Raw genomic sequence first — 17,125 nt, forward strand, 5'->3', positions numbered from 1 at the left:
TTCTCTTTCTATCCTATAAAGTGTTTAATAAGTTTATAATCTCACTCTTTTTATTTTCCTTTCATTCTAATCTAGGGGTAATTGTTGCAATTGACTTATATATACCCACACATCTGTAAACGAACAGTTATCCCGAAAATAGTTGCAAATTTTCCGAAAATCAAATTCACTACAAAGAAGTCACGAGAGCCATAGAAATTTTTTACTCAAATTCTATAAAAGACTTCACGGAAAGAAATTAAATTTTCATGTTAAGTACAAAAAGTGTAACATAAACTAAAATGTGAGTCTATATTAAAGCAAAGCTCTTTTGTTTTTCGTCTTGTTATTGTATGTATTACATTATAGTTACGGAAAGTTGAATTTTACCAAAGAAAGAAAAAAACCCACATTAACTCTTTAAAGAGCGATGCTTATTTTGCACATGTATAGGCCTGTTGGAATGTTTTTCATGCCTCTATAAAATATATCAACAAAGTTGACGCAATCGGTAAGATGTGGTGTCGCTGTTTGTAATCCCTAAGTACATAATTAAATTATTATTATTTTGTTTTTATTAAGTTCGCTTGTTTCATGTAAAAAACAAAATAAGTTGAAATTTAGAATGGAATAAATTTCTGTACAAAAGTGCGCTTTTTATTTTGTAAAGTTAAGTGCTTCAAAGACTTAAGCTGTACTTCAGGTCTTTCCCTTAGGAAAGACCCGAAGGAACCTTGAAATTTGCAATTTATTGCAAAACAGTAACACATTCATCTGATATGTTAAGTTGCTCAAACGTGTTATGTTAGGGGTAAAATACAATATTCGATAAATGTGAACGTTCATTGAGATGAATATAATTGCGGAATAACAGTTGTTTTGCATATTAGCAAATTTGCATTTTTTTTACGAGACACTGTTTAATTGAGATGAATATGTTAATCATTACATTCCATGAGCTCATTTCTCTCTTAAAAAATGAGTCGGTCGATGATATTAGTGCAAGGCACCCAAGAATTACGTTTAGAGTGAATGATATTTCAAGTTGTGGAGTTTTCTTTTCTTTTATAGTTAATATAACGGAAACAGCGTCTTATAAACTAAAATCTGATATCGTTTACACATGTTAGGTTCTTTTGGTGGTATTATAGTGAAAATGAAATATACAATATATGTATGTACATATACACAATTTAAAGTTTATTTCATATTCAACATGTTTTTAAAATTTCAAGGACGAGTCTGTCCTGTAATTGCGTGTTAAGAGAATATATGGAGATCGTTATACAGGAGTTTTAAGCCTTGCAGCGAAATATTCTATTGATAATAGTAGCACTTGCATCCAAATATTAAAGTTTAGTTGACTTCATTATATGACATAAAATTTGTTACTTACACCGTTGTTAACGGTTGCCTGAGGAACTTGGAGAGTGCTCACTAAAAAATCCGCAAAATGCTGTTGGAAAAACTTCGTAACAGGGGAAAAAATACCCACTTTCGATTTTTTTTAAATACTCGCACTATGATATCAACGTATATTGATGTAATGGTATGACTATTGGTTTAGTAATAGCCTTCTTTTTTTTTAAACAATCTTATCACCTGTAGCGCGATATTCACTAGATTGTTAAGATTTTTCCAGGGCATGAGCATAAATCAAAGTTTTATGTGCAGTAATTAAAGATTTTTGATCATTATCACGCATAGAAGGCGTTTCTTTTGACACTTCAACACTTTCAACCCGACATTGTTTTTCAAACAACTGCAAAACTTTTTGTACAAGATGAGAAGACGCGCGAAACAGTAGACAACCATCCTTCAAAATTGTCTCTACAAAATCTCTTTGAGTCAGTCAGCGGTTGATAAGCTCAAGCACTTTGATTTTGTTGATGTTGTTTTCATCCCTAGTTGAGGTTGACGGTCCCCCCAAACGAGGTTCGTCTTCGACTAATTCCGAGCCCTGATTAAATGATTTATACCACCTAATAATTTATGATCTTTATAAACCTTCATCATCGTAACACTGCAAATTCTCATTATTCAATATATTTTTCTATTCCCACGTTTAGCAAAAAAAAATTCTGGACACATTATTTTAGTAGAAAGTTGCGTATTCCATATGTTTTATTGCTATGAAGTTTTTGAATTCTTTTTTTTTTTTTTTTGTCACATACATGCCTTCTTTAACGCTCTCTAGCAACAAAAGGTAAGTGAGAAGAGTTTTAAAAGAGAGGTACATGCCTTGTTAAAGGCTGGTCTGCTTTGTAGACGTGGTTTAAACTTTGGTTAGTTGGAAGACCTGCTAATAATACTATAATCTCTGCGAAGCTTACTTGTGCGATATGTATAGACGAGTGTTTTATGACATTCTTTTCGTAAGGAATTGCTAACCAAGAAACAAAAATGAGATGCAATACATGGACATATTTTGAATTTTTGCCCATTTCTAAATATTCTGCTGATTAATCATTTTGTTTTTAAAGTTAATTTGCCTACGTTTATTGCCCACGTTTTGAATAGCGTCAAACGTAGCTTGCAAAGCCTACGCGTTAAGTGGATTGAATTTAATTGGTTCGCCGATTCATATTGATTATAAGAAAAAGTTTACGAAGTTAGTATTTTTCAAACTGACACTAAGCAAAGCTAAAACAGTAGCAACTTTCTTTGCCATGCGTTTATAATCTTCCAAACGAACCAATTTGAAACTTGCTTATCCCTTCTATCTTTTCAACCCTGCGCACGAAATACGACGCAAGACATAAAACGGGGGTTTAAAAGTTGGCTTTTTATTATGTAAAATGTAAAGGACTTAGAAAACAGCCGTTTTTTGTGATGAACAGAGGCTAACCCACAGAGAAATCAATGCTTTCTGGGCTTTTTTCCGCAGACGTTTGGTTTAAGATGACTTTCTTGATTATTTTTATTGATATTTGCTTAAGAGTTTGTGTCAATCAAATTACGTTATAAATAATTTTCTAGCTTTAAAGATAAACCTCGTGAGAAATGTCTTAAGAAAACTGAATAATATTGGCTAATATTATATATACAATTTACAATTATACACACGTATTAAAGCATTTTATAACGGGATCTTTTATTCGTCGTTTTTCTTCTTTTTTTTTACTCTTACAGATTTCATGAAAGTCAGGCTCATTGAGCTTAAACTTCATTTATTTGTCGAGAAAACGTATGTAAAAACTAAAAAAGAATTGATCTCAATAATCTCTGTACAGTGAAAAAACGAACAATTGTAAAAAATTGCCATGAGTAACGTTTAGGGCAAAAAGAGAATTAGAAAATCCAAGAAAAGAAAAAAAAAAAACGGCCTCTCCGTAGGAAATTTAACAAGGCTTAAAAAGTTCTCGTTAAAAATAAAAGATTTCTATAAAAAGTGAAATGTATGAAAATTTCGTGCCAAGGAAAGAATTAAGAGCAATGCGAGAGCGTTTCATATATGAGCGATTTAATTGAAAGGAGAGAGCAAGAATTACGACCTCTCTTTTAGAATGTAAATAGTTTACATTCATTTCTTTGCAGTATGTATATAGGCTCACACATGTCCACATGCACGTATATTTATGAAAACTGCTAGAATGTGTTTTTGTTTTTATTAGATCTCTTCTACCGTTAAATGAACCAAAATGTAAGTTCAATTTACCGTTGTTGTTGTTTCTGTTGTGAGATAGAATAGAATTTACTTTAAAGAGGGTTTTTTTTTTTCTTTTGGTTTTTCTTTTGGCAGCAACAGCCGCTGCAGTCGGGAACCTCGAAAACTCTAAAATCGTTGAATGTGTTTAAGCGTGATTTTCGCTTTATTTTGTTTTTGCTTTTATACTATGGGTTTTATGCGATATTCGTTGTTTGCTCTGCTTATTTGTGCTGTACTAACATTCATATAAGCAAATATGTGTAGATATGCGATTGTGAGCGCATTTAGCCTGAGTTATTTGAAAGAAGAAACAAGCCTGACTATGTTTTCTGTTATTGTTGTTATTGTTTATGAAATAAACGATCGTGTGTTGTATGGCATTTTGGTTCTAAGACGAATTTATTGAATACATACATATACAAACAGTTATATACACATATATATTAGCTGTGTTATTGTAGTTGTTTTTGCTTGGTTTATTTTGAAAACGATTTTTGATGCGGGCTCTGTTAGGCTGGGGTGGTTAGTCTTCGTGTAGTATGGCTTTTAGTTGGTTTTTAAACTTGGTTGTGAGAGGGTAGCTGAACAAGAATTAGAAGAAAGAAAGGAAAAATATAATAATAAATAAATCAATTACATCGAAACAAAGCAAATAAAAAATGTAAAACATTGAAAGTGATATTGTTTTCCGTGCCATACCAATTGCATAAAATTCAAACATGAGCTAGAAAAACTAAAAAAAAAAAAAATTTGAATATTTTAAAACAATTGAAAATAAAAGTAATTTGTAATTAAATCAATTTTAATGAGCTTTCAAACAGTTCCTAAGGTCCTTCTTTCACCTGCTAGCTGTTTGAGTAGTAGCTGTAGTAGTCCAACCAATCAACAGCAACTGCGAGGGCCAGAGTTTGCAATAAACGAATTACGATCTCGATCCTCGAGTGAAATGAATGCTAGCGCCGCCGCCTCTGCCGCCGCTATAGCTTTGGCGTTGGATCTCAAACCAAAAACGGAATTACAACAGCAACAACCCCAAACGCAGCTGCAATCTCAGCAGCAGCAGCCGCCGCAAAAAATTAAAAAATGTAATTTTAGACAATTTTTTCAAACTTCCAATAAATCTGTGAATTTTATAAAAAATTCTAAAAAGTCTGGAAAGGTTTCGAAATGTAAAAATTTAGATTCAAACGAACTTTTAAGAGTACAAGCAAAGACAACAACAGCAACAATTAATAAACTTAATTCAATACAAGAACAAATGCTAGCTAAAAATAGTGTTATTGCTTATCATGATACAATGACTAAAGAACAATTCTTATTTACCCTCGATTTACTTGCAGTAGTTCGCCGGAATGCATCCGATAAATTGAAACTCATTCAGATGGTTCATGACAATCCTATATTATGGGATTCTCGTTTGCCTAATTTCAAGGGTGCCGAGGAGGAGAAAAATCGTGCCTGGGAAATGATTGGGAAAAAATGCAATGCGCCCGGCAAGCGGGTGGCGCGAGCCTTTAAATCACTACGAGAATCCTATCGGCGTGAGCTGGCTCACGTTAAACTGATGGGTAACGGATTTAAACCAAAATGGAGTCTATACGAGGCCATGGATTTTTTACGTGATGTCATACGTGAAAGAAAGTAAGTACAAATTCAATTATTTCAATTTACAAAATATTTCGCAATGGTTAATTTTCCTTTTTCAACAACTTCTTATTGATCATAATCATATCTTGTAAACCAAAATTTAGATTTAGTTTAGTCGACAATATTTCGACAAATAATTGAATATTCGTAAACACTATGTAAGCTTATCATGCAGGATCGTCGACAAATGAGTATTTAATAATTTTTTGAATAAGTTGGAAATATCTAGACGTAAGCAGGCAGGGAAAGAGAAAAAGGATTTGTTGAACACTTTTAAATACTCATTGACCTTTTAAAAAGCGTTGAAACGAAAGCGGAACTTTGAGATCCATACTTAACTAAATGTGTAATTCGCCCAATTCAAGTAAAAAATTCGAAAATTCCGTTACATTTTCCTGTAGTAATCCCTGACGAATAATGGCTCATAATAAAAGTCTCTTCGAAGCTCAATTCGAATCACGATCGTCTAAAAGTTTACACACCCGCAACAAGGACCGCAATTAACACGAAGCTGTTGGAGGTTGGTCAGCATTGCCATTATTGCCACCAAAGTTTTTATTTAGAAATCAAGTTTAAAGTGATCTTAATATATGAAAGCCAGGTCGGAAATTACTTCGAATTTGAAAACTTAAGGCGACAATGAAAAGAGAGAAAGAGAGAGAGAGAGAGAGAGAGAGAGAGAGAGAGAGAGAGAGGGAGGAATATAAACAATCAATTTTTGCGTCTTTATATGATAGAATGCAAAGTCCGGTTAAATCCATTGTTTATGAAGAGATCGTTATGAATGACGTATTTGAACGATTCCTTAAAAAAGCTGCAATGTTCACGTGCTTCTTCAATTATAAAAACTTTTAATACTTAACAGTTGTTTGCTTAACTAAGTTTTTATAATTCTTATGGAATGCTTTGTGAGCAATTAAAAAAGATTTTCAATTTTCTTTTTTTCAATTGTTTTTTATTATTTGAAAAATTTAGAAAATTTGAGTTGAATATTTTTTTTCTTTTAGAGAAAACCTTTCAAAGGCAATTTTTACAAAACTGTTGGAAATTAAAAGATTAATAAAAATATTTTTAGCAATTTTTAACAGTCAATATATTTGATAAAAATTTCCAAAAAAAAAAATTATAATTGAAGGCAGATCTGTTCGTTAATTTTTCCGAAAAAACGAACGATGGCTCTTCTCTTTACGGCAATTTACATTTATCTTAGCTTTTGTTTTTCTTTTTCATGACGTCCTTTTAGATAATCTTATCCGGCGCACTCGTACGTCAATACGGAATTTAAGTGCAAAGAGTGAAGCAAATGTATGAATGCGTTGATAATGACTCATTCTCAGGACCTCTCATTTTTCACAATAAAAATTGTAGTATATTTTTCGGATTGATTGGAAGATTTGTATGTCCTCAGTATGTAATATGAATGTATCGATGCAAAGCCACACTTTACCCGATAAAATCAAAGAAAAAATCGAGGTATGATAAATACAGATAAATGGCGAGAGCGGCTTCTATTGACCTAAACGCTGCGCTTACGTAATGGCAAGGATGACTGCGTGAGTGTAAGAATTGAATAGAGCAATTAAAAGGCTCGGTATATTTTAGGCTACCCATTATTTACGTCAAAAAGCCACAGGTGAAGGTAGATATAACATTGAAATATGACTTTAATTGTTATAGAGTCAAAATTTTAAATGCTCGTAAAAAGCTTTGAATTCGTATTAAAATCCGTTATTGATTTTAGTTTACCATTAGAAATATGTTATTGTCCGTGAAAAATGGCTAAAAATATACATTCGGGCTTGATGTTCTTTGTAAGATTTTTGCATATAAATCCTTCTTTTCTTGCAAAGTTCAATTTGCTCAAGTGCACAGATCGAGTGATCTGCTTGTAGGCGCTTGAACTTTGATCAGTTTTCATCTTTCATGATCTGATGAAGTTAAATTTTTTTCATAATTAGAAATATTTCAGATATAATTATGAGATATGTAAACTAAAAGAAAACGAAGGTTTGTTTTTCCGATTCCCGATCAATTATTGAAGAATACGCGCTTTAGAGACGTAGAAGAATTTATGTTTGTTTCATTCAGCATGTTATGAAACCTTAAAGCTCGTTATTGCTATACATCTTCATAACATTATTTTTTTATTTCAAATTTCTTAACTGTTTTGAAATATAGTCAGTTGCTTATAGTGCAGTCTCGCTCTTTCTCTGCGAATTTTTTTCTTTAATAATTTTTATATATTACGTTTTAATCCAAATCTGAGTCACTTAAAACAACGAAATCAGAATACACTAGTAAATTTTCATATAAATACACGTACACACATACGGACACATGAATACAGGCAAAAACCCAAACACATCCAACGAAATGTTGTAGATATGTACGTACGTATGCATTATATTTGACTGTACGTACGGATGGATGTCGGTATTGTTTTGTAAATGGTATCAAAAAGTTCATATTATGTACATATTTTTCCATATATTGACGCGTTTTAATTATTTAAACAAGGTTTTTATGAGGCATACAAATAAACTGTAGCACACAAAGATGCACTACATACATAAATACACAAATACACACATAAATATATATACATACATAAATACATACACATATTCACATATATATATATATGAATAAAGATTGTCCTCTATGTAATTAAAGTATGTACGTATGTGCATGCATACAAATCATTTTGATAAGAGTTTTTAACATTTTGTAATGGATTCGAAAATGCAAAGACGTCTCATTTAACTTAAAGAATGGTTTGTGGTTGCGGTTTTCAAACGCATGAAATCTATCATATAAAAGTATTACAAATGGTCATGACGAAGTTACATAGGGGTACGTGTGCACTTACACATACTTGTCCACGTTTTCGTACATATATGTATAATATATATATATATATATATATATATATATATATATATATAAGTGTTTGTGTGTGTCCGTGTTTGATAACGTTAAAAATAAGTCACAGCTAAAATGTTATAAATATTAATAAGATTAAATTAATATTTTAACGAGCCTTAGGCCTTCTTTAAAAAATTACCACATACTTTTTTTCATTTATTTATTTATTTATTTTCTCAATAAAGCTTTTTCTGTTAAACGTACATTTTCGGTAGTTGAGAGAAAGAAAAAAAAATAGAAGCGTTATTGGCTTTTGCGCGAATCTGAAATAGGTATTTTAATTGCGAGCATTTAAGTAGCCTACAATATGGTTTCTGAAATGAAGAGGATTGTATTAAACAATCGAAACAATCTTTCAGTCGTCTTTTTGTTGGACTCTCTTCTTTGATGGAAAATGCTTTTAATTTTTCCCAACAGTTTTTTTTTTTTTTAATGTAGTAAAGTAACTTACGCACTGATTTATGGTTCTCAACTCCAAGTAATATAGTGAAAATATAGTATTTTGAATATGTTACTCGATGGCAATTTTACGAGAATTGTAAACACTGCTGGTTACAGCGAGTCCATTGTTCACACAATTATCGAGACACTTCAGTTTTTTAAGAGCAACACGTAGACGTAAAATTTTGGATATCATCGGCAATACGCGTAAACAATTTCTTCAATTTTCTTTCCGCTTACTTATCTGTGTCTTTCATGCACGCGGGATTATAGTAAAGTGCTTACGCAAATTTTTTTTTTTATTTCGTGATTATACGCGAAAATGTGAATAAAGTTTCAAAACATAACCTCAAAACGAGCAAGCATATGAACATGAAAAGTCCCTAAGAAAAGATTAGATTTTCTTTTTGAAAAATTTTCCTTTTTTTTTTTTATCATTTATACGTTTGTGAGCAAATCTCTTGATCGATATCAAAAGAAAAATACTGAGACGACTTATAAAAAAAAAGTCAATGCATGTAGCACATGGCCGGATCCCTATGCTAATAATTAAATATGTGTTATGTTATGGGTATTCGAAAGTATTTGCGAATTTTAAAACTGACAGCATAATAGCACGTTGGCGTGATTAATTTAATTCCACTTTCACTTAAGGCGATATCATCCCGCTCACATCAAAATGCATAACATTTCAAAAGTCAAGCATTTGGTCCCGACACGTTTCCAATCTGGATACTATTGTTTTTAGTTAACAATATTAAATGAGGATTATGCACGCAGTTAGTTATCCTGTATAAGGTTCTCGACGAATTCCAACTTTGTGAAAATTTCTTATTTATTTGTGTGCATGGAATTAAATAATCAAATTTCATGACTTCGTAAGATTTTATATACATCTTTTTCATGGGCCTTCACTCTTGAAAAGTTCCCGAATTCCTTTTATAGGATACAAATATTCAGTAAAGAAAATTGTATTTGTACTCAATTTCTTCATACATTCAAATATGTATGTTATACAAATGATGTTTACCTGCGCATATATATATATATATGTATATGTTAAGTGGCATATTGGTCAAAATTTAAATAACATAATGTTGTCTGGTGTTTAGTGTGCTTCTATTTATCCGACACAATACAAGTGGCATACAGGATATGTGGGCATATACGGACAGACATAAGTGAATGAGCGAATACATGTGTTTGCATAGCATATAAGAAATAATTGTTTGTTAACTAAAAATAGTTTACTATACACAGCTGCTTAGCAAATGTTATTGTGTTTGTTCGCATGATTGAAATTAGAGCTGTTTTTACTTCGGAGTTTATTTCGTATGCTCATGCGTGCCTTTTTAAAACTTTTGGAGCTCTTGATCTTGATGAACATAAAAATCTCTTTTTCTACTTGGTCTTCTTTTTCCTTTTCTTTCTTTTTCTTACTTCTGCTTGTAAATTATCTGAAATTTGATATTTAGACAGAAAAGAGAAATTCTTCAAAAAGAAAAACAAAAAAAAAAAAAAAAACTATGAGAAAAAGCGAAGGAAAAGTAAAACGTTGCTTTCGAATGATTTTCGAGATTAACAAAACAAGTCAAATGTTCAGGGTGCGAGGCAGACCGTGTTGTGTTAGCAAGGCTAAAAATAGATCATGAGATTGTGCTGAATGATTTCACGTATGAATATCGGAATATTAACTTATGCCTATATTGACTGTATGCTTATCCACATACGGCTTACTTTTCCTATTTACATTTACGTTAAGCTAGGGCCAAAGGGTTGTCTTTACTGTGAAAATAATAGATAGTTGCTTGGAAGGTATGATTGTATTGTTTTACTATTGCGTTCTGAATGTGCGAGATATATAATCTGGCAGCATGAAAACAAGGAGTTGAAATCATCATGTTTGAATAGTTTTCACTCTCTTTTCTCCTTCGTCCCTTCCCCCATTCCTCCTCCTCCTCCGCTTCCAAACAAAGGCTAAAAAAAACCAAAATAATATAATATTTCATTTTCCTATTATTACTGTGGCGATCTTATTTTTTTAAGGTTATGTTATGATATTTTTTCCAGTTGCATCTTACTAAAGCCTGGTAATACAGTTAATTTTTGATCGAATTTCCAAACGCGAATAGAAAATGTTAACAAGCAAAGACGCATTTATTCGCTTTGAAAGCAAATTTTGATCTTTATTGAAATGAGAGAAAATTTGTTTTCTTAAACACTTTCGTTTCTACGAAATTGAAAGCCAACAGTGTTTGTAATGAATTTGTGATTAGCCTAAGCTTAGAAAATGGCGAAAATATCGTCTTATCAACGTCGCCTTTCAGAGATGGCCCTCTTTAATGTAAAAATACCTGAACAGTCTATCTAAGAATAAAAATCTCTAAGGCACAGAAAAGATTATGAAATCGATTAACTCACTGCTTCTCAATTTGTGGCAACTTGTACTAACTAAACAATTTAATAAAGCGAGAGAGAAGGATATTCCACAAGGAAATCTTAAATCGAAAACTTCGAAAATCAAAAATTCTTTCCTGTTAATCTAACATTCGAGCGGGTATTTTGGATATTACATGCTACTCTCTATTAGAACGTTTAAATATTTTGAATTGTTGAATATTAGGTCGCATTTCGAATATCTTTTATATATTAAATTGAATTATAATATTAATTGTTGTCCTTATAATAAAAAAAGTAAACGTACATTGAAATCTTCATTTTCATGTTTCTTTCCCTTAATTTTTTTTGTGTGTGAATGTGATCAATCACTTGGGAGTTGGCTACAATTCGCGTAATACGATAAAGAAAGATGTAACGGCCTAGTGAGTATGTGCCCATTAGTGGCCGGTAAGGGCTATGTCTTTATCAATTGAGCATTTACTATAGTTACGATTAAATAAAAGTGTTATGTAACAGTAATGGAACAATGAATGGTTTCAATCAATTTTCGATATGCCATATATTCGTTGTGATTATCACACCTTAATTACCAAATATATGGATTTAACATCATTAGGAAGTGTAATAGTTTCTTAGCGGTGATTACTTTTTAATTCAGAAACCAAAGCATATGAACTTTTTCCGAACTTTCGAGTTTTCCAAAGATTTCTGATTCTTACGCATTCGTGCAAATGTTTAGAAATAATTTTTATTATCATTCAGTGTATAAGAAACTTATAGATATTTGTTGTTTTAAATCTAACCTTCAATCTATTTGGCTTAATAAATTCATTATAAAAAAGGAGGAAAAACAAATATAAAACCCAAAACAAAAACACTAACAGTGCGCGGACTACATTGTGTAAATGAAAAGTGCTCTGACAATCAGTAGAAAAAAAATTTCCGTTTAAATTAATTGATATTGACGACAACTGTACCATCACTACAATCAGCCAGTCAGCCAGCGAATCAGTCAGCCAACCAGCCAGGCAAGCAGGAACGAAAGGCATGGTAGTCAGTCAAAGGCATGGCATCAACGGCCACATCAATTTTATAATAATAACAACAGCAGCAGCAACAACAACATCATCTCTCAACCACATTAACACATCAACATCTATACATATTTGTATATAATATTTTGTTGTTGTTTTATTTAAGTACAAAATAAAACGGTTTAAGACTGATAAGCGGGACCCGTCGACTGTATGCCCATACGAATATACATATTGTTGCTCTGGCTGGCATTAATATTTGCTTACAAAACTTTTGTATAGAACAAATGTCTATACGAAGTGTACGTATATACCACACACCCATACATATCAATTAAATGTACACAATATATACAGATGGCAAAAATATTCCCCCTACGTCTAAACCAAACATATATATATATACATCTGTACATGAACGCATACAGTGACAAGAGGCAAAGCCGTCTCTTGGTGTATAAGCACTATGGAGAGAAACTCGACTTTATATATGCATAATATCTATGTATATGAGGCATATGTGCTAACCACGGCGATCATCAACAACATCGTCATCCGTAAGTAAATTACAACAGCAACAAAGCCAGTCAAGCAAATAAATGAAGCTGAACCAAAAAATTATGGCATAACGCAATTGAGTGACGGACGACGAGACGTTTTAAACTTGCATCGAATAAATATGCGTATGCGCATGTTTATGTACGAATATTTGGACCAAAAAATATAGCGAGAATAGCACAAAAATGTAAACGCAAAGAAACAAAAAAAGAAAACATAATGCACCACACAAGGGGATGTTTAAATAAATACAGTTATGATCGTGCACACCGTTTATTTGTATGTTTGTTTACTTGCTTTTGCGACTATATGTGCTGCAATGCTATGCTCTACACGCGAATATGGCAATTCTCGATAATGTGCAATAAAACCTAGATACACATGCATACGAATATATATATGTATATGTACACATACGTATTAAGCGAATATGGGGAAAAAAGCCAGGGTTAAAAGCAATGTGATAAAGAATCGCGTTTGTTGCTGCATTCGTTGTTGTTCTTATTATTATTGCTATAGCCGTTGCCGTTGCTATTGCCATTTCTGCTTCTCGGTTTTACTTACTTTTGCAATAAAGCTGAGACACTAAAAGAGATGGTGAGAGACAAAATGCCAAAGTAGACAGTGATAACGTTGCACACGTCTGCTGCGTATATAACGGAAGCCAAATTGAAACTACCGCATGTGTCACATTGTGGATGAGCTCGGTCGGTCGGTCGGCCGGACGGTCAATCGGTTTCTTTTGATATATTGAAAAAAAATTTACTTTTTGTCTTCTTTTTTGTTTTTTGTGTTTTGTTTTCCGTAGCATACGGAAAAACATAAGCAAATGGCTGAGTGCTTTCCGATTACTTTCGCATCTATGGAATAAAAGCAAAGCCATGTTTATAATCAAAAATATGAATAATAGTTGAATGTGAAAAGAATTTTCAAGAAAAAGCGTTTACACATACATTCTTTTTGGCATAATTTATTAATCAATTTAACTTACACTGAGTCTTATTAATATTGGGTTTTTTTCCATTGTCCATTGTCCAAATATGAAAATTTTGTTTTCTATTTTATACTACTAGGAAATATATATTGAAATTTAAAAAAAAAAACAAACAAAACGTTATTCGAGTACACAAGAAAATTAAATAACTTCACCAACTCATAACTTATAATTTTTCTTGTGTAGGAAACAGATGTAGGATCTTACACCATTTTTATTATTATAGTCTATATTTCAGGTCTTGGACGGAACAGATTGAGTGTTTTCGCACACGGCGGTCTAATCCAACCCACACATTTTTGATGGGGTTCATGACTGGTGATTGGGGACGAGAGTGAAGCACTTTGGGCCAGTTGCATAAGAGCCATTCTTGAATTAAACGGGACTTATGCATGAAGTCGATATCTTGGTAGAATTTGAATGTTTCCAAAATATCAAGTTTGTCCGCACTCTCTTTCAAATCTTCCTTCAATATCCTTAAGTAACTCCCCTTGTTTAGAATGTCACCCATAAACACCAATTTTCCGACTCCCTTGGCTCCAATGCATGTCCAATTTGTATGATAGCCATTTTAGCCGCTATTACTGGTCTTTTTTGCAACAATGCTTCATTCAATTTGTTCAATTGACATCAATAGGTATCTGCAGTAACAGTTCTAACCGGATTTAGGAGCTCGTAACACACTACACCTTACTCATCCCATCATGTGCACTGCAAAACGTTCTGGCCATTAACATTCTGTTTCAATGTCGAAGGTGAATGGCGCCTCTGGACAAACCCCGGACTTTTTGGAGTTGTGGTTTGCCGCTTGGGATTGTCTTGGTAGATTCACTTTTCATCGCCAGCCACAATACGCCACCAAACACTCTTTTTGTTTTGCTTGGCAGCCAATGAATCTGCCATGTTGAAACCGTTAGAAATGGCATTTTAAGTCAATTTGCGAGGTAGCCGATTTCCCTCCTTTTGAGCCTCTCTCATCCCAATTAGACGTCTCGAAACAGTTGATTCGTCAATTGCTAAGCTGATTGAAAATTCCTCGAGAGCTGGAGCTCTCGTTCAATAAGTTTTGCAAGTCATTGTCTTGGAACGTTTTTAGTCTTCCAAGCCGTTCTTTCTCATTGACATCAAAATCACCATTTTTAAACCGTTGAACCTAAAAGCAACAATTGCGATATGACGGAATGGCATCACCATAAGCTTCTTTAAGCGTTTGTAGAACTTCCGTAGCGGATTTCTCAAATCAGACCATAAAACTAATGAATGTCGGAAATGCAATCTCGAGCGTTGCATCAATACCATCCTTATACACTGCACGACTTAATAATACTAAACGGAAAAATGTTATTTTATGTGTGCATCTTAGCATTCGAGTCGATCATAAATACAATTTCGAGAATCACGCGCAACTACATTACATCTACGAAAATAGCAAGAAGAAAAAAAATGTTTGACGTTATTAGTATGACCTGTAAAGAACCAAGTCAATATGAAAGCATAAATATTCATTCACGTCCTTTCGTGGCCCATATTGCTTTATATTATATCAAAGCAACAAAGAAATAAACTCTAGAGGTTGCATTCATTAAACTATTAACATTTTTTTTAATTTAAAAAATAATTCTTATTCTATTCAATACATGTTTGAAATCAAATGCAACATAACAGATATTATTTAAATAAGTAAACATGTAAAAGATTTATAGGAATTATGTAATAAATAACGCATAATTATGACACCAGAAACAGAAATAACTTTGCTTTGCAAACGTTACAAAATGTATTTTATTTCGGTTTGATGATGGCATTTAACATTTTTGATGGTCTTTGAATTTTTTGGTTCTCCAGGCGGGTTTTTTTTTTTTTTGTCATTGACATTAGGAGTACTACTTTTAAATGATTGAAGCCAAACCCGATAATTGGAATATGATAGAGCAGCATCATAATAAGCTTCTGAATGAATGTCGAAAATGCAATTTTGAGGGTTCCATGATTAGCGTTGGCGCACGCTGAATAAACCAATGATATTAAATGGGAAAACGTTAATTTATATAAAGAAAGGTCAAAATAGTCGAGTTTAATCGGTATGTATACGGATATCTCCCATTTCTTTATCGTTTTTATCTGCAGAAGTCGCTCACTAAAATATAAGGGAACACCTAATATGTTAGGCTTTGGTCTTAGCTTACCTATATCCGATGACATAGTTTGTTTCTATGTGTTATGTTATAGTTAAGCAATAAGATGGGCTTACCTAACCCAATACGTTTACAGTTCAGAATGAGAGGAACTTTTTTAAAGTATTTTTTTTCGTGATAAATTTATAATAGAATGTAATAATGTTTTTGATTTTTCTTTGCAGGGGCGGCTCTCATGCCGTTGAACACAATGTACCACCTTTGGGCTTAAATCTTAGTGCCTTTGCTCAGCACATGAATAGTGCCAGTAGTTATAGCAGTAGCAGCAATAATAATAATAATAATAACAACAACAATAGTAACAATAACACCAACAATAACAATTCCAATAGAACAAATTTTAAATTGAATTCAACTTTGCAAAATTCCTTCAGTGAGGCAGCATTAAATTTATCAAAATGTTCGTCTGCATTAAATATGAGTGGTAATGGCGGTACCGGTGCCGGCAGTGGTGGCAGTGATTATTATTATAATTTTCTTAAATCTGAGTTAGATCTATCGCAGCAACAATTACAGCATCACCATCAACAGCAACAACAACAACATAATGGTACAACCATTACCGCAAACGGTATTGGCGGCGTAACGCCGTCATCAGGTAATCTGAACATACCACCAGCTCATCAGAATTCCCACAATGACAGCCGTGTGTCGTCGACACGTAATGATACAACACACCATACTAACTACGATGACATAGAAAATTCGTCGATGCGTAGTGGAGATGAAGAAGCTTCATCATTGCGTAATGCAGCCTCTAGTAATCAAGAGTCCGATGAGGTAGAAGAACTGGAGGCCATAGATGCTGATTTCCCTTACCCTCTGATATTGAATTCAAATTCACCTTGCAGTAATGTGGGTGGACAAACAACAAACCATAACAACAATAAACGTCGACGAAAACATTTACAAAGCGGGGGCGCCGAAGACAGTGATATCGACGATGATGATGATGATTATGAAGGACAAATGATGCAGCAACATCGCCATTTGAGAGCGCAAAATGTTGCCAATCTGGACGCGAATGGTATGGTGCCTGGTATGGATATATTGCAGCCACAACAAACTGTCAGAGAAGTATTGAATTCCAAATTTTGCGGTTTCATATCGGCCAAATTAAATAGTATGGAAGATACGGAAGCAGATAATCTTATGAATAAAATACTCATGCTATTAGTACAGACGCAAACAAATAGCGGCGACGTCAAATAACTATATTAATGATTATATATAAGTGCCATCTATATTACATAACTATATTTAAATGAAGACATTATTTTCTATATTTTAAATTATATTTTTA

The 17,125-nt window shown here is 32.8% G+C and overlaps 1 protein-coding gene across 1 annotated transcript; it reads left to right on the forward strand.

The window, feature by feature from the left end:
- The first annotated feature begins 4,087 nt into the window (after positions 1-4,087).
- On the forward strand, positions 4,088-17,117 carry LOC119638009 (myb-like protein A). The gene is made up of 3 exons (XM_038034520.1): positions 4,088-4,713; positions 4,969-5,269; positions 15,987-17,117. Exons 1-3 carry the CDS (start codon positions 4,434-4,436, stop codon positions 17,032-17,034), a joined length of 1,629 nt encoding a protein of 542 aa, XP_037890448.1. The 5' UTR covers positions 4,088-4,433; the 3' UTR covers positions 17,035-17,117.
- Positions 17,118-17,125: the final 8 nt, after the last annotated feature.

Source organism: Glossina fuscipes, unplaced genomic scaffold (genome assembly GCF_014805625.2).
Source record: "Glossina fuscipes isolate IAEA_lab_2018 unplaced genomic scaffold, Yale_Gfus_2 61, whole genome shotgun sequence".
Lineage (NCBI taxonomy): Eukaryota > Metazoa > Arthropoda > Insecta > Diptera > Glossinidae > Glossina > Glossina fuscipes.